General features: G+C 42.2%; 1 protein-coding gene across 1 annotated transcript in view; it reads right to left on the reverse strand.

Moving 5' to 3' along the window:
• Positions 1–27,594, reverse strand: part of NMT2 (N-myristoyltransferase 2) — a 98,439-nt gene that overhangs the window by 18,982 nt on the left and 51,863 nt on the right. Inside the window, exons 3-8 of the mRNA XM_089666308.1 lie at positions 26,174–26,318; positions 23,313–23,431; positions 21,383–21,474; positions 15,042–15,158; positions 11,876–12,046; positions 3,642–3,750 (exon numbers count right to left, since the gene is read on the reverse strand). Coding sequence (XP_089522434.1) covers positions 3,642–3,750; positions 11,876–12,046; positions 15,042–15,158; positions 21,383–21,474; positions 23,313–23,431; positions 26,174–26,318 — 753 coding nt within the window. The remainder of the gene's footprint in view (positions 1–3,641; positions 3,751–11,875; positions 12,047–15,041; positions 15,159–21,382; positions 21,475–23,312; positions 23,432–26,173; positions 26,319–27,594) is intronic.

Here is a 27,594-nt window from a genome sequence, read left to right on the forward strand (position 1 = left end):
CGTGCAATAGTGTGAATCTAGCCTAACGCCCAAATGAACCTTCAGGTTTGAGAGGTCCAGCACAACCCCTACTGGTCAGGCCTGTACTTCTGCAATCAAAGCTCATGCTACCTGCTGATTGGAAAGCTCTCTAGAGGGACCACTGTTTCCACACAGAGAGCAAAGGTCCTTCTTTGCAGGAACACAGACTTTTCTATTCTGGCTGCGGCTGCTTTGTAAAGAAAAAAAAAACTGTAAGGCTGACAGCTGAATGTATACAAGAGAATTCCCAGCAATAATAATTTGAGAAAAACAGTGTGGGGGTCTGGTATGGATTTTAAGGGGAACCTCACTGCCTCCCCACCAAATCTATAACAAACCCTGATAGGGATTTGAAGGGGAACCCCACACTAAAATTTTAAAAAGATGGCATGGGGGTCCCCCCAAAATCTATACTAGACCCTTGTCCGAGCATGCAGCCTGGCAGGCCAGGAAAGAGGAGGAGGAACGGGGGACAAGCGAGCGCCCCCCTCCTGAACCATACAAGGCCACATGCCCTCAACATGTGGGGGGTGCTGCTCCACCCCCTTCCCCCCCAAAGCACCTTGTCCCCATGTTGGGGACCAGCTGATAAGTCATCGGTTGTTAAGGACGCAGTGGCCAGCTTGCCAGCCCACTCCTTAATATCCAGCTTCTCTGATAAAAAGCTGGCAAAACTCCATAACACAAAAGGGAAAACCGGTGGTAAAAAAAAGCTCATATTGTGTTTTTTCCCAGCAATTTTTCAGCTCCTAGTGTGCATGGAGCCTAAGACACTGAACGTTTTTTTTTGTTTTGATACACCCGAAATATATTTATTCAATTTAAACACAAAGTTTAATTCAGTGATGTATTTACCAAAATGTATTTTTAAAGGTCGCAAGTGCCACAATCTATATATTCGCTTCCTATAACCCTCTGTACACCAGTACATAGACTGGGAAAGTCAACACTTTTAGCAAATCGGGCTCTATTGACTCACACTTATAATGCTCAATGGATGGGGGAGCACACAGATGAGTTTGTGAATATGGTGCTGCTCCTACACTGAGCAATCTGCAGGCTGGGCGAGGAGAGATAAAAAAATTAGAATTATGGCAGCTATTTTTTCCAATCGTGAACCATCAGATGACCGCGTTAGCACAAAGTTGGGACCTCACATTTTTCCTAGAGGGTTTCCTTTAATATGGGGTGCCTGCATTCAGTGCTTTACAATATTTCACTAACTAGCAAGAAAATGTACACCAGAATTACAAGAAGTGTCTGTGCTGAAATCGAGTAGCGTGTGGCCAATCTAATATCCTATCAAAAGGTGAAGTTCTGACAGAACTTGACAGATGTCAAGCAGTCCTGTCAGTTCAACATTCCTGGTGCTGAGATGTAATTAGCAGCATTCAGGTGGCGAAGCCAGACTCGTACAATAGACCATTACAGAAATATATTTTTGTAAATCATATATAGTTATTTTTTACATAGCTGAGAGGGCAACATATATTATATTAAAGCAACTGATGTTGATTATGGGTATATTATATTAATACTGTTTGCTTTGTAATGATGTAGTAATAAACTTAAGTCTTCTTTGCTCAATGACTTGGCAGTCCTACTAATTTGACATCAGCAGACAGGTATTTTGTAGGCCAAACCCCGAAGAAAACAGGACTGTTGGCACAAAAATATCAATATTAAAATTAGAGGAAAGGAAGAAATATGCCATTATCTTAATCATACAGCACAGGACACAGGCTGAGCATTCATAGACCTGGGGTATAGGATTGTACCTTCAGTGAGTGGACACTGGCAAAGCTTTTCAAGACATGCCTCCTGAGCACCTTCCCTCTCATCCTACCCAACTCCTCGAGTCCTCAGTTTAATGCTAGGGTCCCAAGGTAATGGACCTCTTCTCCTTCCCTGAGAAATTACTCTTAGCTTAACTAGTTTATTAGTTCATATCTGGATTCTTCAATCAATTCTTCACTGTTTTCTAATAAAACAATGAATGCAGTGCATTAGGATCAGTGCAAACTAAGGGAAACCCTTGGGAGCTGTACCTAGGCCCAATGCTGTGAGGACAGCTTGTAATGTTGCATCGGATACTGGATCATGCATGGGTGTTTACATTGGCACTTGCAGGAAGATATACAGGTTCATCTCTATGGAACCCAAATTCTGAAGATCCCTTAAGCATAATTTGTTTCTTGGATAGCATATGGGGCACAGGATCATGGTCATTACCGCAGGTTATGTGCAGCTTCTTTAAAGTGGTTGTAAAGCTTTAAGGTTTTTTTTTTTTTTTCACCTTAATGCTTTCTATGAATTAAGGTCAAAAAACCTTCTTTGCCTTGGACCCCCCCCCCCCCCCTATACTTACCTGAACCCCATTGCGATCTAGGGCTGTGCAAGAGACCATGAAAAACAAAGATAAAGTGAGCGCTTGGAGATCTGGAAGCAGCTAGCACATATGGTGAACCCACCCCATAATCAAATACATATAAATCAAAAAGTGCTGCGCTATAAGACAATGTATACAAATGTGTCTTCCTTAACACCGAATACCAAATGATCTCTAGATAATATACCAGTGATATCAATATTCAGAAATATTGTGTACATTAGAAATCAATAGCTTCCATTGTCTGTGCAAAAATAAAGCAAGTTGTAAAAAGCAAGTGCACAGTGAAAGTAGTGTGACTATGCAAACAGTACGTTTGAACTAAAGTCCTCACTTGTAGTGAAAATACATCCAACTGTGAAAATGCATCCGTGAAATATTTCACCAATATGCACTCACCAGAACTAAGATCAAATCAGCTTAAAAAAAACGACACTCCAAGCCATTCAGCACTCCTCCTCTTGGGGCTGGTTAGGAGCCATCAAAAAAGTACCCTGCTAACGGAAGCCACTGTGACGTCAGTGCAGGTCCTGTAGGCACCCAAAATGCAGCGTACATCGTCTGGCCAGGCGCACCAAGTGCGGGGGAGACCACCTCACCCGCACTTGGTGCGCCTGGCCAGACGATGTACGCTGGATTCCGGGGGCCTAGAGCACCTGCGCTGACATCACAGTCATGTGACTGGGCCCGGGATGACGCCGCTCCGTCACATGACTGCCAGGCTCGACGATCAGGGCTGCTCTGTGCAAAACCATTGCACAGAGCAGGCAAGTATAACATGTTTATTATTTCAAGTAGAAAAAAAAAAAAAAGCTTTAGAACCACTTTAAGGTGATAGGACACTGACTGCAGTAAAATCCACTTGTATAACCCAGAAGACGACTAGGTGTAGAAGGAAGCGCTGCCCATAGATCGCTTTGCTGGCTAAATGTGCCATAATCTGAAAATACACTGTGTATACTTGCATATCATGGCAAAAAACTCCTTGGGGCCCAAAATGTGTCATTTTTTGCAGCTGCTTACGTCTGCTTTAAACTGATGTCTGCATTTTTCCCCAACAATGCTTATCTCACAAAACAATTTTGAAATAAAAGGTACACTTAAAGACTTGAGGTAACATTAGAAAGACATTTGTAGGAAATAAGTTAGCAGAACTAGAGAAATGATCCAATATGCAGCACTAGGCCATGAAATGACAAAGTTTGCAGCATCAGATAATAGTAAATCTTACATCAGGAAGTCTGTACAGCTTCATAGTCCTCTGTAACGTCATATTCCTACTAAGGTGAGAAAACTTCACCTCTACCAGTTTTCTAGGGTTTAGGGAGCGGTGCCAGTACCTGATAAAAGAGAACATTTGTTACTTGTGCTCGGTGTCTGTCTTTAGGTTGTGAGCCTTAGCTAGCTTATACCCCTGGCATAGTGGTACCTGTAAACGTCTCAATAACTGGAGAGCCATAGGTTGCCCAAATCTGAGTAAAGCCAACCTATGTTCCAAATACACTAGATCAGTGGTCGGCAAGCCGCGGCTCACGAGCCACATGCGGCTCTTCACAAACTTAAATGCGGCTCTTCTGTGTGCTGGGCGCCCGCTCCCCTCCCTCCTCTCGGGCGGCCGCCCCAAAAGTCAGGACTCTGCAGCTGTCAGGATGTAGGCGGGGCAGCCAGGATGTAGGCGGGGCAGCGTGACGAACTCCTCTCCTCTCACAGTCCGCCCTGAAGACCAGAATGGCGCGGGAACACAGCGAGAGGAACGCGTGGAGCAAAGGTAAGTGAATTGACACAATATGGGGAATGAATTACTATAGGGGGGATGAATTACTACAGGGGGGATGAATTACTATATGGGGGATGAATTACTATATGGGGGATGAATTACTATGGGGGATGAATTACTATATGGGGGATGAATTACTATGGGGGATGAATTACTATATGGGGGATGAATTACTATATGGGGGATGAATTACTATAGGGGGGATGAATTACTATAGGGGGGGTGAATTACTATAGGGGGGGTGAATTACTATAGGGGGGGGGTGAATTACTATAGGGGGGGTGAATTACTATAGGGGGGATGAATTACTATATGGGGGATGAATTACTATATGGGGGATGAATTACTATATGGGGGATGAATTACTATGGGAGATGAATTACTATATGGGGGATGAATTACTATATGGGGGATGAATTACTATGGGAGATGAATTACTATATGGGGGATGAATTACTATATGGGGGATGAATTACTATATGGGGGATGTATTTTCAGTTTTAAAAATGTGGCTCTCAAAATAAATTTCAATCGTGGTTTTGGCGAGATTTGGCTCAGTTGAAAAAAAAGGTTGCCCACCACTGCACTAGATGATCAAATGTTTGTGGACACCTGATAATCTCACATACTATATGGCAAAAATTGCTGTATGTGACACCCCCTCCTAATTATTGAGTGCAGTTATTTCCAATGAAGGTTCTTGTTAATGTTACAGCATACAAAGAAATATTAAACAACTGTGTGCTTCCGACCTTGTGATGACAGTTTTAGCACGTGATTGTGCCCACAAATGATATTGATGAGCTTGGTTTGGAGGAACCTGAGTTGCCTTCACAGAGACTTGACTTCAACCCTATTAAAAATCTTTGGGATATACTCAAATGCCTATTGTGTGCAAGACCTTCTCGTCCAGTCACAGTACTACACCTCACAAATGCTCTTTTAACTAAATGCGCCAAATTTCCACAGACACGCTTTCCAGTGGAACCTGTTATATCCCCAAAGTGCTGTTCAGTCGTGTATCAATGCTCATGGTTTTGGAATGGCATAGTATACCTCATATATTGTACAGTGGATATCAAAAGTCTACACACCCCTGTTAAAATGTCAGGTTTCTGTGATGTAAAAAAATTAGACAAATGTACCTATAATGTGACCTATAAACTGTACAACGCAATTGAAAAACAAACAAATGCAAACTGTTGTAATTCCTACACCGTTCACCTAATTTGGATGTAAATACCCTCAAATTAAAGCTGACAGTCTGCAGTTAAAGGACATCTTATTCGTTTCATTTCAAATCCATTGTGGTGGTGTATAGAGCCAAAAATGTTAGACTTGTGTCGAAGTCCCAATATTTATGGACCGGACTGTATAGTACAGACATCTTATTTATTTTAAACGCTATAATGTGGTGTGGGCATTTAAAATGTATGCTCCCAACTGGTCTGTTAAATACACAATTGAAAGCAATTTGGTATGTCTCTTTAATATTTAAAAAAAAAAATACAAAATCTGACGTTCTCAGAGATTCAGAGCTGCCCCTGTGACTTGTGCACACTTCCTGTGTTAGTGCATAGAGACTAATTAGCCCTTTTAGTTTCTATTTTTGGACTGTAAGTTAATTATTGTCTATGCTTTGAAGATAAGTATATAGTATGTGGCATGGACTAAATAATTAGCAAAAGCAAACTGGGCAGGGCTGACACCACACAGTCCAAATAAATGATGCGAGTAGTCAGCCCACAACAAGACTTGGGAGCCGAGTGCAATTCTGGCAGATCAACAGGTATTTTCTGTGCTTGCAGGGTCTTTAACCACTTCAATACCAGGCCTTTTTACCTCCTTCCTGCTTAGGCTGATTTTCAGCTTTCAGTGCTGCTGCACTTTAAATGACAATTGCGCAGTCATGCAACACCGTACCCAAATTAAATTATTTTTTGAGACAGATAGCTCTTTCTTTTGGTAATATTTAAACACCACTGGGTTTTTTATTTTTTGCTAAACATACCGAAAATGTGTTTGTTATAAAATTTTAGAAAGTAATTTTTCTGCTCCACTGATGTGCACTGATAGGCTGCACTGATGAAGAGGCACTGATGGGCACCGATATGTTGCAGTAATGATCAGTGCCCTAACTTTCAGTGTAAATGTCCCTTGTAACAGAAAAGTCAGTTATCGGCTTCCCTTTCCTCAAACAGCGACAGTGCTGAGGAAAGGAAATGCCGATAACCAGCATTAGTTTACATGTGTTCAGCTGTGATTGAACACAGCAGATCACATGGTAAAGAGCCAACGTTATTGGCTTTTTATCCTGATCAGTGATGTGTTGCGTGACATGTTATATGACGTCCTCCCAGAACGAGACCGCTCCCACCCAGCCGTCACTGTACAATAGGCCGGGCAGGAACCAGTTAAAAGGATGTAACATCAGAAATGTACATGCTCTATAGAGATGTACTGCATGTTTTTTCCCTCGATTTATGCACTAGAATGAATGTCTAAAGGCAGCACCATTTACTGTTTTTTTCACAAGGAGAGGGAAAAGGAGACACACCACCCTCCTGCAAAAGGCCTGATATCCATAAATCCCATTGTGTGGGTAAAGCTTGACTATTTTAAAACCAACATGGCAGCTCCCAGGACTGATACTAAGAAGCAAGTGAAAATACCTAGACCATTCAACTAAAAATCTCAACCGGCATGTGGCATAGCAAAGATGCAGCTTCTCCTGGGTGGTCTTTGGGAGAACTGGATAGCTAAACTGGCTTTTAATACTGCCACTGCAGTGTTATAAAAACATGATCAGAATGCTGTTCTTGCTGCACAAAATATTTGTTTCTTTGTTTACAAAGTTATTTTCCTTTGCTTACACCATTATGCCTACAGAAGGATGGCATGTCTCCTTTAAGCTCTGGGGGGAAGAAAGGAGACACAGTATGTGCTCTGATTCCAGCTCACTCTGAATAAGGCCGGTGATGAAGAACATTCTGTGTATCCTAGTGAGGCTCACGCATACCAAGTTTCCCACTTGTTTGAAAAGTGCTTTTAGAATCCTAGTCACAGGCAAACCTGATTTCTCCTCTTCGGTACACAGTATTTCTATACCAAGCCAAGGACCGCTGTTTATTTGTCAAGCCAATCTATAAAACAAAACCATAAGTGGGGGGAGAGGAGGTGGGGGGGGGACTGTATTTTATTAGTAGCCAATCCCAGAATATCTCACACATCTGTCCAGTGACTTAGGCAGGCCATATATTATTAGGATGAACTTGTGAGCCACTGGAGTTAGAAATCGCTGGAATTTTTCTCACTCTCATAAGATGTGAATTCTATAAAATCAATAAATAATTATCCACGCTCTAATATTACCTTGCCAATGCTATATATTGTATAATACCATAGCGATACCATTAATTGAAGTGAGGAGAGGCTCTAGGAAGGAGAAAACCTCACATCTACATAGACTCAGAAGATAGTCCGTAGGTTTCCATTTACATCAATATAAGCAACTTGAAAAGGAGAGTATATCACCAATATCTTCTTCTTGCTGAATCCTAAAAACTTTTTTGCACATTTTTCTTTTTTTGCACATTTTTGCTGCTGAACTTTATGAATTGATATATTTTTAAATTATCTTTATTATTTTTATTCATTTATATCTCACTAATATATATACAATTTATTGTTTGCTTTGCATCATTTGCACATTGGATTATATGAATTTACACAATTTCTTTCATTATTTTTAATTATTTATATTTAGTTTATTTTTACACTGGCATAGTGAATTTTATTAATTTATTTATTTTCAATGAAATAATCACATTGTACAAATATCATAATTGGATTTAATTACATATTATTTTATTTTCATTTTTAAGCTTTATTAAGCACTAGGATAATATAATAAGATTAATTTAGGTAATCCAGGTAAACAGCTGATAAGATGATAGCATCACAGCATATATGAATTAATGGTATCACTATGGTATTATACAATATATAGCATTGGCAAGGTAATATTAGAGCGCTGATAATTATTTATTGATTAGGCAGGCCATAGGTGGCACAAATTTCTTTCCTGCAACCAGTGTTGACAGGGGAATCCCTTCCACCGAGCCACTGTGCTCTCCCAGTGGTGGGAGCCATCCCCACCAGGCTATATTAGCCGCTATCGATAATCACATATAAAATCTGGCAGGCTGGTTGTACCCAATTTGATCGATAGATCAACTTGGGTAAATTCAGCTTGCTCATACAAGGTTCAAATCTGGGCCAGTTCCTGGTGAACCAGCCAAGATTTGAACCGTCTATGGCTGGTTTTAACCACTTGGCAACCACGCTATAGCCGAATGATGGCTACAGCGCGGTTGTCCAGTTCTGGGAGGGCGTCATATATCACAGCATGAAAAAAGTACTGCCAATAACTGGCAATTGTCAGAAAACAGATCAGCACTGATCTGATGACCAGTGCCCTGATGATCAGGCCACTGATGACCAGTGCCCTGATGATCAGTGCCCACCAGTGCCACCTTTGCCCAGCAGTGCCACCCACCAGTGTCCAGCAGTGCCACCCAGCAGTGCCAGCTCATCAGTGCCAGCTCATCAGTGCTGCCTATCCGTGCCACCTCAGTGCCGCTGATCAGTGAAAACTTTTTTTTTCAAATTTTTTTGCTCTTTTTTCATTTATAGTGCAAAAAATAAAACCCCCAGTGGCGATTAAATATCACCAAAAGAAAGCTCTATTCGTGTGAAAAAAATGGTAAAAATGTTATATGGGTACAGTGTTGCATAACCACGCAATTGTCATTCAAAGTGCGACAGCGCTGAAAGCAGAAAATTGGCCTGGGCAGGAAGGAGTATAAGTGCCCTGTAGGCAAGTGGTTAAACACCCCGCTGACATACAGCCAGTCTGACATCTAATAAGCTGCTATTTACTCACATATCTGATTTTTATATTATCTTCTATCCTGCCTGTCCCAGTTCTGAATGCCCCGGGGAACAAGGAACAGCATTGTGATTGGCTGTCACAGTGGTCACAAAGTATAAGATGGCCCTTGAAAGTGTAATTATGAATGTGAGTTAGGGACCTTAGATTGTACGCCCCTTGAGTGTTAGAGACTGATGTGAATGTACAATATATGTAAAACACTGTGTAAATTGACAGCACTACATAAGTACCTGTAATAACAATAATAAGATTGGGAGCTGGTTCTGCTGGCTACCATTTGTTAGTGGTGCCTGAGAGCCGTCTCTGTCTCTGTGGTGGGAGTGCATTCTCAGCACCGAAATATCAGCTGCCCAGTGACACATATGTGCAGTGTGTGAACATTAAAACCCAAACCTTTTGCCGTTGCCCATATATGTTACGTGGACAGCAACAAGTTAACTAGAATTCCACAATTATAGTGACTGACATGTCTAGGTCTTGTCTATGTGGAGGCACCACAGGCAGCCTTGCTGTTATGCTTAGTAGCTGGAAAACCCTAGGCAAAAACTAGTATTTAATCCTTCCCCAGGGTTCAACTTTAGATATTGAAGAATTAAATTATAACCTTCCCTTTAGGGCATCAGGGCTCTCCAACTTCAGGACCATGCCATGACCACACATTCTGCTATTTAATAAACGTTCTCAGTGGTTGGTGGGGATGACAGGTGTGCCTAAGTCTAGTGGGCAAAGCTTAGCCTAGAGTCTGGAGCAGAAAAGAACTTAGAACATCCAAAAGCACAATTCCAGCTTTCGCCCAAGTCAAATCCTCTCCTCTGGCACTGAGAGGTCTTCAATAATACAGAATGAGTGGCACTGACGTGATGTCAGCACTGTTCTATCCAGAATGAGAAAGATACTGTACCTTGGAACAATGTGTTCTATTCAGAATGAGAAAGATGCTGTAGTTTGGAGCAATGTGTTCTATCCAGAATGAGAAAGACGCTGTACTTTGGAGCAATGTGTTCTATCCGGAATGAGAAAGACGCTATACTTTGGAGCAATGTGTTCTATCCAGAATGAGAAAGATGCTGTACTTTGGATCAATGTGTTCTATCCAGAATGAGAAAGACGCTGCATTTTGGAGCAATGTGTTCTATCCAGAATGAGAAAGACGCTGTACTTTGGAGCAATGTGTTCAATCCAGAATGAGAAAGACGCTGTACTTTGGAGCAACGTGTTCAATCCAGAATAAGAAAGACGCTGTACTTTGGAGCAATGTGTTCTATTCAGAATGAGAAAGATGCTGTACTTTGGAGCAATGTGTTCTATCCAGAATGAGAAAGACGCTGTACTTTGGAGCAATGTGTTCAATCCAGAATGAGAAAGACGCTGTACTTTGGAGCAATGTGTTCAATCCAGAATAAGAAAGACGCTGTACTTTGGAGCAATGTGTTCTATTCAGAATGAGAAAGATGCTGTAGTTTGGAGCAATGTGTTCTATCCAGAATGAGAAAGACGCTGTACTTTGGAGCAATGTGTTCTATCCAGAATGAGAAAGACGCTATACTTTGGAGCAATGTGTTCTATCCAGAATGAGAAAGATGCTGTACTTTGGATCAATGTGTTCTATCCAGAATGAGAAAGACGCTGCATTTTGGAGCAATGTGTTCTATCCAGAATGAGAAAGACGCTGTACTTTGGAGCAATGTGTTCAATCCAGAATGAGAAAGACGCTGTACTTTGGAGCAACGTGTTCAATCCAGAATAAGAAAGACGCTGTACTTTGGAGCAATGTGTTCTATTCAGAATGAGAAAGATGCTGTACTTTGGAGCAATGTGTTCTATCCAGAATGAGAAAGACGCTGTACTTTGGAGCAATGTGTTCAATCCAGAATGAGAAAGACGCTGTACTTTGGAGCAATGTGTTCAATCCAGAATAAGAAAGACGCTGTACTTTGGAGCAATGTGTTCTATTCAGAATGAGAAAGATGCTGTAGTTTGGAGCAATGTGTTCTATCCAGAATGAGAAAGACGCTGTACTTTGGAGCAATGTGTTCTATCCAGAATGAGAAAGACGCTATACTTTGGAGCAATGTGTTCTATCCAGAATGAGAAAGATGCTGTACTTTGGATCAATGTGTTCTATCCAGAATGAGAAAGACGCTGCATTTTGGAGCAATGTGTTCTATCCAGAATGAGAAAGACGCTGTACTTTGGAGCAACGTGTTCAATCCAGAATAAGAAAGACGCTGTACTTTGGAGCAATGTGTTCTATTCAGAATGAGAAAGACGCTGTACTTTGGAGCAATGTGTTCTATCCAGAATGAGAAAGACGCTGTACTTTGGAGCAATGTGTTCTATCCAGAATGAGAAAGACGCTGTACTTTGGAGCAATGTGTTCTATCCAGAATGAGAAAGACGCTATACTTTGGAGCAATGTGTTCTATCCAGAATGAGAAAGATGCTGCACTTTGGAGCAATGTGTTCTATCCAGAATGAGAAAGACGCTGTACTTTGGAGCAATGTGTTCTATCCAGAATGAGAAAGATGCTGCACTTTGGAGCAATGTGTCTGCGGGGGACAGCACTGGAGAGAAGATGGGTATTGCAGCAAGAGCTGCATTTTTTACTTTTATTGCAACAGGGCTATTAAATGTTAACAAAAAATGCTGGAAATTAACTAAGTGTATCCTGCTTCCTTTTAAAGGCTTAAATCAGTTACAGTATATAGAATAAATCCTATACCAGTCTCATACCTGCATGTAGATACGGGTTTTGGTAAAACGACCCCTGCTGTATACACAGCTTGGAAGATTCCTTCTAGATTGACTCTCCTGGTGATCTCTCGGATGAGGACAGGAGCAACACGCTTCGATCGCAGCTTCTTATGGACACAAAGGAAATTAACCTCTACCATCTTCTTTTCACTGGGACAAGCCAACAGAACAAGATGATATATCAAGAGCAGCTCAGTGTAAACATTATTCATTCAAACAGGCCATTGCTTATCTGCAAAGTGATCCATACTTACCTTTAACACAAAATTATGTCACTAGTCTTGCTTGGATGCAATAAAGAGTAACACAACACTGAAGTACTTACTTCTTACTAAGAAAACACTACTGCACATTCCCTCCAGTGCTGCTTGCATAACACAAAGTCTAGGCATTTGGTTGCAAAATCTCTGGTCAAAGGGGAGAATCGGTCAATCCAAATGCCGATCCCTCCTTTAGCAAGGAAACTAAGCGTCTAGGTTTTGGGGTTGTTAAGCTGCAAAGGGAAACTGGAGCAGATATGGCCAAAGGTTTATGGCCACATGATCATTGCACCTATATGAGCTTGGTGGATTTCCCATTTCAAATCTAGGTGAGGAAAACCAAGCAGATATCCATGCCACCCCCAATGACAAACATTAGATTACAAAAACATTTTAGACAATGAAGTGATTTCAACCCTGTGTCAACAGTTTGGGGATGGCCCTTATCTGTTCCAGTATGACTGTGCTCCTGTGCACAAAGCCAGCTCCATAAAGATTTGTTTGGTGTGGAGGAACTTGAGGGGCCTGCACGTAGTTTTTATCTCATCCCCACCGAACACTCTAGGATGACTCAGAATGTTGATTGTGAGCCCGGTCTTCTCATCCGTCAGTGCTTGATCACACAAACACTCTTTTGGCTGAATACAAATTCCCACAGACACCCCATAATCTTGTACAGTGGTCTCGAAACTTGCTTTTATCCAGCCCTTTGGGCATTATTCCTCTTACTGTCTGCAGCAGTGGGGCATAGTTTATGTGACTGACACCAACAATGGTGCACTATTCCTCCCACTGACACCAATGATGGAGCACTATTCCTCTCTACTGACATCAGTAATGGGGTACTATTCCACCTACTAACACCAGTGATGGGGCACTAGACCTCCTACTGACACCAGTGATGGGGCACTAGACCTCCTACTGACACCAGTGATGGGGCACTAGACCTCCTACTGACACCAGTGATGGGGCACTATTCCTCCTACTGACACCAGTGATGGGGCACTAGACCTCCTACTGACACCAGTGATGGGGCACTAGACCTCCTACTGACACCAGTGATGGGGCACTAGACCTCCTACTGACACCAATGATGGGGCACTAGACCTCCTACTGACACCAGTGATGGGGCACTAGACCTCCTACTGACACCAGTGATGGGGCACTAGACCTCCTACTGACACCAGTGATGGGTCACTAGACCTCCTACTGACACCAGTGATGGGGCACTAGACCTCCTACTGACACCAGTGATGGGGCACTAGACCTCCTACTGACACCAGTGATGGGGCACTAGACCTCCTACTGACACCAGTGATGGGGCACTATTCCTACTACTGACACCAGTGATGGGGTATTATTCCAGATGACAGTGTGCACTCTCCAGTGCTCCAGGAATCAACTGCCAAAGTGAAGCCAGGAGAACCAAGGCAAAAAAGGTTGCCTATGGATAGCGTTTCGGGGATGTCGCCCTCCTCAGATAGGGTAATGAACAACTGGAAAAAGAGCAAACAGGTGGCGCAAACACCTAGTGTACTATCCAAGGTCTATTAGAAATTAAAAAAGACGGAAACATACTCACAGACATGGCATGTCTGTAAACCTAAGTATGGAAATCGAGATGACCACAGCAGTGGGCAGGATATTCCAGCTGTCAGTATGGTCTGCTTGCTGACGCGTTTTGGGGATGAGTCCCTTTCCTCAGAGCTAGTCATCTCGATTTCCATACTTAGCTTTACAGACATGCTATGTCTGTGAGTATGTTTTCGTCTTTTTTACTTTCTAATAGACCTTGGATAGTGCACTAGGTGTCTGTGCCACCTGTTTGCCCTTTTGCCATGAGGTACTATTCCACCTACTGACACCAGTGATGGGGCACCATTCCTTAAACTAATACCAAAGAATGGGAATTGTTTGCTTCCACTGACATCAAGATATTTTCTACTTCCACTGGCCACAGTCTGCCCACCCTAAAGTTTGAAGGACAGTAAACTGGCCCTTGGTTAAGAAAGCTTGGAGATCCCTGATCTTGTGGAAAGCCCTCCAATGTGAGGGGAGGATGTTATAGCCTGAAAGGGAGATCCAACTACATAATAATGCCAACATTTTGATATGGGCGGTTCAACAAGCTCATATGAGTGTTGGTAAGATGTCCACAACGTTTAGCCATATAGTATAAGTATTTTAGCCCTCAAAACCCTTTGTAATTATCCATTCCAGCAAGGCTGTGAACATATGCAGACTTTGCTGCCTTGAACAGTCACTAAATAAATAGATGATTTAAGCATTTATGTGTAATCGCTCCTTGTCCTCTGTATCAGGACTGAACCTTACAAAAATATATCATACTTAGAGTTTCCGTCTATGTTAAGGAACTGTATTTGTCCTCTTCAAACACTAGATGGTGTACTTCATATAGTAGGAAGTCAAGTAGGAAAAGACCTTGTCACAGATTCTGGGATGCATACTGCACAGAACATCCTGGGGCTACTAAAAGATTTAGGCACTGATAATTATTGTAGTTTTTTTTTATTTACCAGTGCAACTATTTTGCATATTTGGGACTTCAGCAGATCTCAAAACAAACAAAAATTTTAAGACACACATTTACAACATGGTCATGCAAATGTACATTACTATAGGTCTAATTTGGTTATATCCTTTACGCCAGATTTTATGACTCTTAGACCTGTGACATATCATATGGAAAGAGGGGAAGACATGGTAACCAGACCAGACTGTCACTATATTTAATATATTTCTAGTGGGGACAAAGGAAAAAAGGTTTATAGGTGCAGTTTACCTTCAAACCCCAAGCAAACTGGGACAGAAAGAGGATGAATTTGGTCACTTTGAATTGATCATTTTAAAACAGTTTCACTTACCTGTCATAAATACGGATAGTGGCAGGAACGGCGCTTATAAAGCCCACTAATTTTTTGTTGGAAGACACTCTGACTCCACAGTGCCACTGAGATAACCACCCAGGAGGACGAAGTGCCCTTTAAAAGGCAGACAATTTTTAGAATAAAAATGACAATCATTGTATGTGATCAAAATTAAAAGTAGACTGCAAATAGAACGTAAAGTTAAAGTAGAAGAAAAGACCAAGTCCAACTTTTCTTAAAAAAGGCCATCCCCACACCTATTTCCCTTTGGGATTAATAAAGTATTCTGAATCTATCCTGCCTAGCCTGTACAAAAAAAAAAAAGATGTGTGTATTTACCCATTTTTAATCTGCTCCAGCCATGTGATCTTGTAGCTCCGGCTCTGAAACTGTTCAACAAAGCCTGGGAATTCCCAGAGTCATGTCATCACCCATAGCACAGCCATTGTCAGTGCTCCCTCCTCTCACCTGAAGCAACAGCTCACTGACACAGGGGAGCCAGAGCTGCAGGATCATGGGACCAGACTGGATTAAAAAAAGGTAAGTATACAGATCTTTTTTTTACATGGGTTAGGAAGGAAAGGTGAGAGAAGAAGGTGGGAACATTTTTAAAGAAGAACTCCAGCTGATTGTAGAAAAATTTGAAAGTTAGCAAATTCTGTAGCTGCTGACTTTTAAAAAACAGGGACTCACCAGCCCAGGGATCCAATGCTGTCATCACCCAGGCCTGCCATCTTGAGTGTGGGAAGCTGACAGACATTTCTTGTTGACCCATAGATAGCTCCCCACTACACCTGTGTGAGACATGCTGTGCATTCCCAATGGTCCTGCAGCCTCCTGGGACCTGTGATGTGTTCCTGGCAGTTGCAGGCAGGGGGCTGAACTTCCACTTGGCTCGCCAAGTGGAAGCGGGTACCTGTTAAAACTAGGTACCCATACCCCGAAAGAAAGTTATTTACAGTAATGGCAGAGGAGCAGAGGAGTTCGTAAATGAGTGAAACTTTTGATTTAAGAATATTTAGACCTGGGCTTTTCTTCCATTTTAAGCTCTGAAATGCATATAGATGTCACAACTGATATACTCCTTTGTCAGCTGGTTATCAGAGAATCCCTTTTGATCTATGACCTTTTAATCTTTTTTTAAAATAGAGAAATTCCCATTAAGTTGCTGTCTCTGTTATACAGAACAAGTCTGAAATATTGGCTGAAAAGCATTCTTTATAACAAGTACTCAAACATATTACCATCATGCATTACTGGCCAAAACCTGGTCATACATTTGTTGGTAGAGACTCAAAAGGGACATTAAGAGGGTGTCACCATTTCACCTATATGTGGATGATGTATTTGGTCATTTTATGTGCTACAGAAAGGAAATGTGGAGAAGAGAAATATTCTTCTTCTGTAGTCAAGTAACTTGACCCAATTAACTTAGGTGAGCCGAAGAGGGTAGAAATATAGAAGATGACACTGCTGCCGTGTTTTTGATGGTGTAAATTTCAGGACTGGAAAGCAGGCTGCTTTCAAAATTTTCAGCAATCAGTATTTAGTTTTTCAGCTGAAACAAGATGTGCGAGTACTTGTGGGCCTTCACATTATTGCTCCAAGCCATCCTTTCAAGTGCACCTCTGCCCAGGCTATAGACATTAATTATTCACATATTCTAACCAAGGAGTAATGCAGGCCATAGACGGGTCGAAAATCGGCTGATTTTTCTTTAAAAAAAACGAAAAATTGGTCATTCAAGCGGCCGACGTTACCAGCAACGGTAAAAAAAAAAAAATCGGCCGATTTTCATCCCGTCTACAGCCGGCAAAAAGTGTCCCTGCAGAGAGCTCCGCTATTTCTTTGACAGTTCCTTGACATTTATAGCGGTTGCAACAATGTATCTATTTGTATCCATTTAGGATACAGATGTTTTTATTCGGAAACAAATACCGTATTTGCCGGCGTATAAGACGACTGGGCGTATAAGACGACCCCCCTACTTTTCCTGCTAAAATGTAGTGTTTGGGCTATACTCGCCGTATAAGACTACCCCTCTTCCAATGCACACCAGTGGGAGGAATAGTGCCCCATCATTGATGTCAGTGGGAGGAATAGTGCCCTATCATTAGTATCAGTGGAGGAATAGTGCTCCATCATTGGTGTCAGTGGGAGGAACAGTGCCCCATCATTGGTGTCAGTGGGAGGAATAGTGCCCCATCATTGGTATCAGTGGCAGGAATAGTGCCCCATCATTGGTATCAGTGGGAGGAATAGTGCCCCATCATTGGTATCAGTGGGGGGAATAGGTCCCCCATCATTGGTATCAGTGGCAGGAATGGTGCCCCATCATTGGTATCAGTGGCAGGAATAGTGCCCCATCATTGGTGTCAGTGGGAGGAATAGTGCCCCATCATTGATGTCAGTGGGAGGAATGGTGTCCCATCACTGGTGTCAGTGAGGGGTGGAATAGTGCCCCATCATTGGTGTCAGTGGGGGGTGGAATAGTGCCCCATCATTGGTGTCAGTGGGGGGTGGAATAGTGCCCCATCATTGGTGTCAGTGGGGGGTGGAATAGTGCCCCATCATTGGTGTCAGTGGGGGGTGGAATAGTGCCCCATCGTTGGTGTCAGTGGGGGGGGAATAGTGCCCCATCATTGGTGTCAGTGGGGGGGAGGAATAGTGCCCCATCGTTGGTGTCAGTGGGAGGAATAGTGCCCCATCATTGGTATCAGTGACACCAATGATGGGGCACTATTCCTCCCACTGAGACTTGCTGACCCTGTTCTCGTATGGTGCTGCTGCAGCCAGCATATGTGGTTGCAGCAGCACCTCTACACAGAACACTTACCTGCTGCTCCGGCACTCAATTTTCGCGGGGCCGCTCGGCTCCGCCCCCTCGCCGGTGATTGGCCGCCTGTGTGCCTTTCCTGAGCTACAGTTCTGGCGGCCAATCACCGGTGAGGAGGCGGAGCCGAGCAGCCGCACGAACATCCAGTGGCCGAACTGAAGGAGACGCCGCGCTTCCTGGACCGGCTCGTCGTGGGACTGGATCCAGGTAAGAGACATCAGCCCCTGCAAACCCCTGTACTTAATGCCGCAGCCCCCCTAAACATGTGTACCGGCGTATAAGACGACCCCTGACTTTTGAGAAGATTTTCAAGGGTCAAAAAGTCGTCTTATACGCCGGCAGATACGGTAGATACATTGTTGCAACCGCTATAAATGTCAAGGAACGGTCAAAGAAATAGCGCAGCTCTCTGCAGGGACACTTTTTGCCGGACTGGAATTCCTCTTCTTCTTCATCCTCTTCTTCTTCTTCTTCCTCTTCTTCTTCATCCTCTTCTTCTTCTTCATCCTCTTTTTCATCCTCTTCTTCTTTTTCATCCTCTTCTTCCTCCTCTTCTTCCTCCTCTTCTTCTTCATCCTCTTCTTCTTCCTCCTCTTCTTCTTCCGCTTCCTCTTCTTCTGCTTCCTCTTCTTCATCCTATTCTTCCTCTTCTGCATCCTCTTCTTCTTCTTCCTCCTCTTCTTCATCCTCTACTTCATCCTCTTCTTCAGCTTCTTCATCCTCTTCTTCTCTTCCCCTTCTCCTTACAGGTCACTGCTCATGCGCAGATTTTTTTATCGGTAAAAGATCGGCCGATTTGCCCATCATTGCCGCGAAAATCGGCCGATCGGCAAAATCGGACGATTTTTTTCCAACTTTACCGATAAAAAAAAATCTGCCAAAATACCGAAAAACGGCCGAACATTTAGCCCACTAACGATCCGAAAATCGGCCGATTTTATTTTCGGCCGAAAAATCGGCCGATTTTCAACGCATCTATGGCCTGCATAAGAAAGCTTCAAATAAGTCACCAATCACTTCTCTAGCTGCTCGTACTCAAATATTTCAACAAAGGCCCTAAAGTCAGGGTTCAGAGATATGTGTTTACATTAGAGAGCTACCAGAAATGAACATGGACTAATGAAAAGGGCACCTGACCAAAAGCTAAAAGATTACGAATTATCAGTTTATACTAAAAAAAAAAAAAAGCCAACACATTTTGGGAGTCAGAAAAAACTCCCCCTTCATCTGGGCTTCAGTTAAAATAAGTACCTTGAATGGATTAAAAATAGAACTTTCCTGTGTTAAGCAGCCCATTGATAACTTGATTTTTTTTCCTTTCACTACAGGTGGAAGGAAAGAAAATCGCTCAATTCCTCCTGCAGCGCTATTGTGTTCTGCTGGCAGAGGAGAGCGGGGAGCCTTCATGGCTGGCAGAACACAATGATTACTGCTAGCGGCTACATGGCCGGCAGTAATCAAATGTAAACAAATCTGACTGGCTGCTTGTAGCCAAGCTGATTGATGGATCGACTTGAGTACAATCAGTCTGCCCATATATGAATCAAGTCTCTTTGGCTGCTAAACCAGCCAAATTTTGATCTATGTATGGCTGGCTTTAATCTATGTAGGGAAGATAAGTGCTGGATCAGAATAATTTGCCTGCAGTATTTGTGTAAACAATTAAGTATCCTGACACAACAATGAAGATGAATTTCTCCACAATGCTTATACCTACAGAGGTGTAGGAGGGCTTGTTTTGAAGTGGAACTCTGGAATCTTTGTATAAACTATACCAGGGGTTAAAATTTCGAGTCCAGACCTACTAGCGGGTCACAAAACTTACTCTCCACCAGTTGCCCCACCCAACCTTGCCCAGGTCCAGCCCCCACCCCACCCCTGGCCTGCCCCCAACCACACCCCCTTAAAGCTTATGAAATTAAATTTTTCTTTAGAATAAGTCCAAAATATAAAACTGTACACAGCAATGTATATCCCCCCTCCCCTGTACTCCATTATAGTGATATGATATGTATACAGTAATGTATATCCCAGCTCCCCTGTACTCCATTATAGTGATATGATATGTATACAGTAATGTATATCCCCCTCCCCTGTACTCCATTATAGTGATATGACATGTATACAGTAATGTATATCCCCCCTCCCCTGTCCTCCATTATAGTGATATGACAGGTATACAGTAATGTATATCCCCCCTCCCCTGTACTCCATTATAGTGATATGACATGTATACAGTAATGTATATCCCCCCTCCCCTGTACTCCATTATAGTGATGACATGTATACAGTAATGTATATCCCCCCTCCCCTGTACTCCATTATAGTGATATGACATGTATACAGTAATGTATATCCCCCCTCCCCTGTACTCCATTATAGTGATATGACATGTATACAGTAATGTATATCCCAGCTCCCCTGTACTCCATTATAGTGATATGACATGTATACAGTAATGTATATCCCCCTTCCCCTGTACTCCATTATAGTGATATGACATGTATACAGTAATGTATAGCCCAGCTCCCCTGTACTCCATTATAGTGATATGACATTATACAGTAATCATTACTGTATACATGTCATCACTATAATGGAGTACAGGGGAGCTGGGCTATACATTACTCAGTAATGTATAGCCCAGCTCCCCAATACTCCGTTATAGTGATAGGACATGTTGTATACAGTACTTACTGTCCCCCCCGAGTCCCCCGCAGCGGTGGAGAGGGTGTCTCCTCTCAGCGGAGGAGAGCGGACCTCTCCTGCACCTGTCCCCTCGGCGGCGGTGCCGCAGAAGCTGGAAACCGGAAGTTGTAAACCGGAACTCAGCATCACAATGAGGCTTGGAGCGCAGGTGCAGTCGATCCATGCTTCATCTGTCCTCACCGCGAGCGGCTTTTTCAAGCCCTGAACTATACCTCTGTGTAACTACCACCCTCAACCAACACAAACAGCAAGTGTATCTGCTCGTTATGTCTGGAGTAGAGAAATAAGCTTTAATAATTAACTCATTGATCACTTTGGCAGGCTTTCACTATGCTGTGGGACCAGTCCCAAAATGTCTCTATTGCTGCTCTGCCATCACCACGTTCAATACAGAACCAACAGTCCTGCACTGTATGTGAAAACAGTGAGGGCACCCCACAACCTGGAGTGTAAGAGAGAAGAGGAGAGTGTTGGAAGCCTGCTGGAGTGAGGAATAAGGCAAGTATTACAGCTTATTCTTCTGTCCCGAGACTTGACAAGCAGGTAACTCTTGCAGTGCAGGGAGGGTGCACAGCAGGGTATTTTTTTTATAAAAACGTTCAGTTTTAAAGTGTTTTTGCTGCTTCTACAGAATATGAAAGTATTTTAGTGTGCACAGTTTGAGAACATGTTCACTTAAAAGTGGAACAACTAAACAGCTTTTTTTCCCAACAGAGTAAGGAGGAGTCTTTCTGGTCTTGCTCCTATACATGAAATAGAATAAATCCTAAGGGATGACAGTTTTCATACTCACCATTGTAAGAACTCTGGTGAATAATCAAATCTGAACATGTTATCATCATCTTCCACATAATTTTCATTCAGTAAAGTGTACAGTTCTTTTAGCTAATGAGCGGAAACACCAGAAGAGAAGAGAAAAGAATACAAGGTGAGATGTTTAATGCTGAACTTCAGACAGATATAAAAACACAAATGAATGCAGCTCTGTACCATTTACTGTAAATTCATATAAACACAGCTTGTCAAATCCTCTGGTTGAAAAAAAAAAAAGTCCACAGAAATCTTCACATCAAAGATGCCATACAGCACAGCAAAAGGTATGCACATGACAGCAGGAAGACGAGAAACGTAGAGGGCGAAGGCTTTCCCTACTGCTAAACTAAGCCTCAATTATGAGATTTTGCCCACAAAATAAAAAGGACACTGATGCAGAAAAATCGCATCACAGGGAGGTTTGGTGAGTCACATCGTTTATTTACCAAAACTATGCTAATTGCAGTGTAATGCTTCAAGCACACTGGGCGTTTTTGTAGCTGCTTCTAGGTGCATTTGGCGTTTGTTTCCTGCCTCTAAACTCCCCTGCATGTTAGCAATGTGTCCATGCACACAGACTTTTAGCAGCGTTTAATGGCAGGAGCGTTTAAAGTCACTGCCAGTGCGTCCAGAAGCAGCAGAGTTTCGGCAGAAGTAAAGGCATGTAAATGCACCTGAACGCATGTTAATGCTAGGCGCGTTTAGTGATTGAGCGTTAATTCATTTCAAGTACCAGAATAAATTATCATTCTGGCAAATTAAATTAACACCCAAGTGCTTGATGCCTGTAAAAGAGTCTGAAAACGTTACACACTTTTACAAACGTCAGGTGTTTTTTCTGCCAAAACGCTGCTGCCAGGAGGAAAGGCTTCAGCCTTTATTCACACTGATGCGGCGCGGAATTCACAGCGTTTTCAGTGCGAATTCTGCACCGCATCAGAATCGCATCCTGTTCCAACGGACCGATGCTGGTGTGTATGTTAAGTTAACGACACCCCCCACATTAGTCTGCAAAACACGGTGCAATGTGCAGAATCGGATCGCATAGGTGTGAATACCCATGCGATCTGATTCTAGTGCGGACCAAAAAAGGGTCCTTTACCTTTTCGGTGCGGGTGCGGTGCGAATAGAGCCATACAAAATGTATGGCTCTAATCGCACCGCATACAAATCGCATGTGATTTGTACAGGAATGCGATGCGGTATCTGTGCGAATCACATGGGATTTCCGCAACCGCTGTAGTGTGAACCTAGGCTTAAGGAGAGTTTGCAAAATGTGCTGTTTGCATGAGGCCTACCAATGAACATCTTTTACCCAATCCCTTTTTGGTTTGTTTAATATGCCTTTGAAAGCGATTTGTTATATCTGTTGGATAACCTAAAAAAACAACTTGATCTTGTCAGAAATTCAGAGCGGTCATGTAAATTATTGGTCTTTATGTAATGGATATCTCAGAGCAAAAGAGATTTAGCAATTTAGCAAGTGACGCTTGGAGAACTAACAAAAGCCAGCCAAAGATGGATCGAATCTTAGCCAGTTCAACAGGGACCGGCCAAGATTAAATCCATCTATGTGCAGGCGGATTGTACCCAAGTCGATTCATCAATCGACTTGGGTATAACTGGCCTGTCGGATCTTTAGCATACGTGTTCTCCCAGCAGGGGCAGCTCCAGTACAACCCCACCCACTGCCAGGAGAACATAATAGCTCCGCAAGAAGGATTCCCCTATCAACACATTCAATCGTGCGATTTTCTTTTCTGCAACTCATAGGGCTAGGCTGGAGGATCAGGAAATGTCTTCACACAGTTCATAAGTGATAAGAATGAAAGAGAAGCTATGGGTACTTGCCAGGTGGTAATGCCAAGACCCAGAAAGAATTTCTAAAAGCAAGATGTTGGATGACTTACCACCTCTGCATTACTCAGATCCAGAGTGTCCCACATAAAGCCCTGAGGCAGCGAGTATGGCTCTTGACGAATGTTGTCCTTATCAGGTTCAATAGGACCATGACAGGTTATAATTTCATCTAAAACGGAAGTAAAGAAATAAAGTGACATTTTTAGTGCATAAAGTATCTCAGGTGTGAATGTGCAGATATAACAAACAACATCTGGTATATAATTGAACAGCGATCCTTCAGATCCATTATCATAGGAACCACGTCCCCAACCTCCCTAGTGGATAATAATTTTTCATAGCAATGCTCTTATCCAAAGCTAGCACTGCCCATTACACAGTGGCGTATTTCAGAACTAAATGATAGTTCCTTTTAACTTTTGTAGCATCAATGTGCATCTTCAAATCAACAAAGAATAATTCACAAATAAAAAAAATAAAACCAAAAATTCAGTTGCACTCAAACACTGGCATTTTAGCTTTGGTGTGAATCTCCTGATTGCCTCACCCTCCAGGCTTATATTAGTCTAATAACACGCTGACATTTAAAAAAATAACTATCTGAAGAACAGTAATATAATAAATGGGTACAGCAAGATGTTGTACAGTGCAGCCCATAGGAGGGGATCCCTCCTTTCATGTGCTCTGCCTAACCTTCTTAGTGACCTTGCCCTTATGTAAGGTTACCACATACCCAATTAGCATGCAATTTGCTCTCATGTTGTCTCGGAGGACAAAGGAAAAAAAACAGACAAAAACAGAAACGATTTTCCTTCATTTTCAAAGAACCCGGAGAGGATCTAATTTTGGCACAGAGGCTGTGAAGAAAAGCATCTTCATGCCACACATCACATGGCAAAGAAAAAGATGCTCCAGAGAATGACACTACTACCCAATAAATACACAATAATAAAATGAAAACAAAAACAAAAAAAGATATAGGCTTGTTATCTGTATCCAAGAAACCAGTTAAACGATATGGCCAAAAATATATAGACACTCATCCAAATTAATGAGCACAAAGCCAGCTCCATAAAGACATGGTTTGGGGAGTTTGGCTTGGAGGAACCCAAGTGACCTACACAGAGCCCTCACCTCAACCCACCTTAGGGATCAATTGCCAGGTACCTGAACTCACAATTATTGTTTATGCCTAAATAGGCACAAAATTTCCACAGACACTCCAACATTTTGAGGCAAGCCTTCCAAGAAGAGCAGTGGTTGTCAGGGCTCATTTAGGCATGCAGTTGGAGAGGGGGGCCCTAAAAATGTGAGGTCCTAAGGCTACACACCCCCAGTTGCAAATGCAGAAGACTGGGGTATTCACATGTCGCTGTCGCAAAGCTTTGCATCATGCTACAGGAAAAAATTAGCACCCTTGCTGCATTCCCCGTTCAAGTGGATAGGGAAGCCTGTCATTCATTCGGAAATATAGTAACTGCTGCTAACACAAACACAACCTCCCCAAACTTTCTCTTTGTGGATTTGAAGACAGGTAGTGCTGCGGGGCACTAATTCAGATGCAAGACATGGAGGGTTGAATGGAGCCCTTTTCTTTAATCCAACAGGTCCCTGTCAGGGCAGCTATGACAGTGGTCTGAAAACCACATGTGCTGGTTTGTGTGTGCAACAGATTTGCTATATGACTCCCTGTACATTTATACTTTTATGTATTTTCACATCCATACAGTAAGCATTTGCTATATATATATACATACACACATACATATATATATACATACAGATATATATATACATACACATATATATATACATACACATATATATATATATATACACAGATATATATATATATATGTACACATATACACACACACGCATACATATACACACACACCAGTGCTGGGGGAAAAATAAGTATTTGCCCCTTCTTTTTTTTTTTTTTTTTAAATAAAATCTTAAAAGATTCAGATCATCAAATTTTAATACTACACAAAGATGACCTGAGTAAATACAACCAAACATGACCGGCCCTATGTGAAAAAGTAATTGCCCCCTAAACCTAACAACTGCGTGTTCCACCCTTGGCAGCAACAACTGCAATCAAGAATTTGCAATAACTGGTAATTACTTTTTCACATAGGGCCAGGCAGGTGTGGACAGCTTTTCTCCCTTAACAAATTAACATCATTTAAAAACTGCATTTTGTATTTGATCAAGTTATCTTCGCCTAATATTAAAGTTCGTTTTGGTGATCTGAATCATTTGTGGCAAATATGCAAAAAAACCCCCCCCCCAAAAAAAAAAAAAAAAAAAAAACAAACAAAAAAACGGAAGGGGGCAAATACTTTTTCACAGCACCATATATGTACAACATTATATATATATATATATATATATATATATATATATATATATATATAAATAAAAAGAGAATGTTTTAAAGCAGTTACTGTGACTTTCATCAAATATTCACTGCATAAACACCTGCAATACAGACCAAGAAGTTTCACCTGCAGTGAATGTTTGGAAAAGGTCACATGTACTGTTTTATAAAAACAACACGAACAATGTACATAGCATTTTGAAATATAAATAAAGTCTGAAAACTATCATTCCAATTTCACCGAGGGAGAGTGATAAACAGACTGACAGGCACTGAGCAATGTGAACACTGCATTATAGTACGGCTTGTTATGAATACCTGCACAGGGTACAGAGTGCGAGAAGTGGGTGTTGGAGACACATACAACTCTTCCCACTTGATATTGCCTTTTGCTCCCCTAATCTCTCGAAATGTTTTTTTCCTTCTTCAATGTTTTTTCTGGATGACAGTGAATCCAACCAAAACCATGAATATGTATGGGCAGACACAACACAGAAGAGATGACATTTCCCGGTGCCTACTTACTAAGTTTCGGTACAGGCTGTGTATCCCAAAACTGGTATTTACGTTTGCTTGCCTCATCGAGGTTCTTTGCGGGTCCCTGGCAGGCGGTCAGGAGCTCCATAGCTCTTTGGATGTCCTGTAGTTTCTGCATTGGAATGGCAGGATTCTGCGAAGATAAAGAGTTTTCTAGATGAGAGGGAAATCCAGACAGTGGTCTACTGATCTGGAGCTATTAAAGTAACACAGGTTTACAAACACAGAAGTATTTGTATGAATGGAACTGTGCTAGTTGAAAAGTGCTCTGAAGGCAAATTAAAGGCAGTGGTTTGCACAAACACGGCAATTTCCTATAGTGTTCTGCTCAGTCGTGTTTGTTGAGGTGCTTGTATCGTATGTTACACAATTAAAGTGTATGTAAACAGGACCCGAACAAAGAACTTCTTTTATTTGCCCCCTTTTGATCTGTTAAAGTGGTTGTAAATCCTTACATATACCCAGCGAAGTGACTGGCCTCAGGTGGAACACAGAGATGAAACAAATCCTCCTACATAAGTTGTACCTGTTTATCTGTAGTATTCTCCTCACTACATCTGTTCCGAGTAATACATTTATAATGCTTGTCTGAAATTTCAGAAAAAAGGGGGCCGAAAGCTGAAGTTAAACTCTGCAGAGCTCAGTGACAGGAGTTCTGAGAGCTGATTGGAGGGAAGAGACATACCCCTCGCCACAGAGCTCTCAGGACAGAGCTGAGGATGTCAGTCTGCTGGAAGTCCCTCCCCTGTCACCATTTTAGCTCTTGGTGTCAGGAAAACTTGTCAGAAGTGATTCATGCCGATAGCAGAGGAATGAAGCAGACCACAGAAATAACACCTAATGCTCTTAACTGAGACAAGTGCACATTATAGAAGGATATGCTTTGTTCATATTTCATGTCCTAGGTTTACAACCACTTTAACCACTAGCCTACAGGGCACTTATAACCCCTTCCTGCCCAGGCCAATTTACAGCTTACAGCGCTGTCGCACTTTGAATGACAATTGCTCGGTCAAACAACACTGTACCCATATGAAATTTTTATAATTTTTGTGTGACAGATAGAGCTTTCTTTTGGTGGTATTTAATCACCTCTGGGTTTTTTATTTTTTCTTAAACAAACCAAAAAGCACTGAAAATTTTGAATAAAAAATGTTTTTTCTTAGTTTTTGTTAAAATTTTGTAAATAAGTGATTTTTCTCCTTCACTGATGTGCGCTAATGAGGGTGCACTGATGGGCACTTGTGGACACTGAAAGGTGGCACTGATGGGCACTGATGAGGAGGCACTGGCATGTGGCACTGATGGGCATTGACAGGCATTACTGATTGGCACTGAAAGGCAGCACTGATACATGGCACAGATAAATGGCACTGATAGGCAGCACTGACTGGCACTGATAGGCGCCA

Source organism: Staurois parvus, unplaced genomic scaffold (genome assembly GCF_062004578.1).
Source record: "Staurois parvus isolate SC_StPar_1 unplaced genomic scaffold, SC_StPar_1.0 ptg000051l, whole genome shotgun sequence".
In the NCBI taxonomy this organism is placed as follows: Eukaryota; Metazoa; Chordata; class Amphibia; order Anura; family Ranidae; genus Staurois; species Staurois parvus.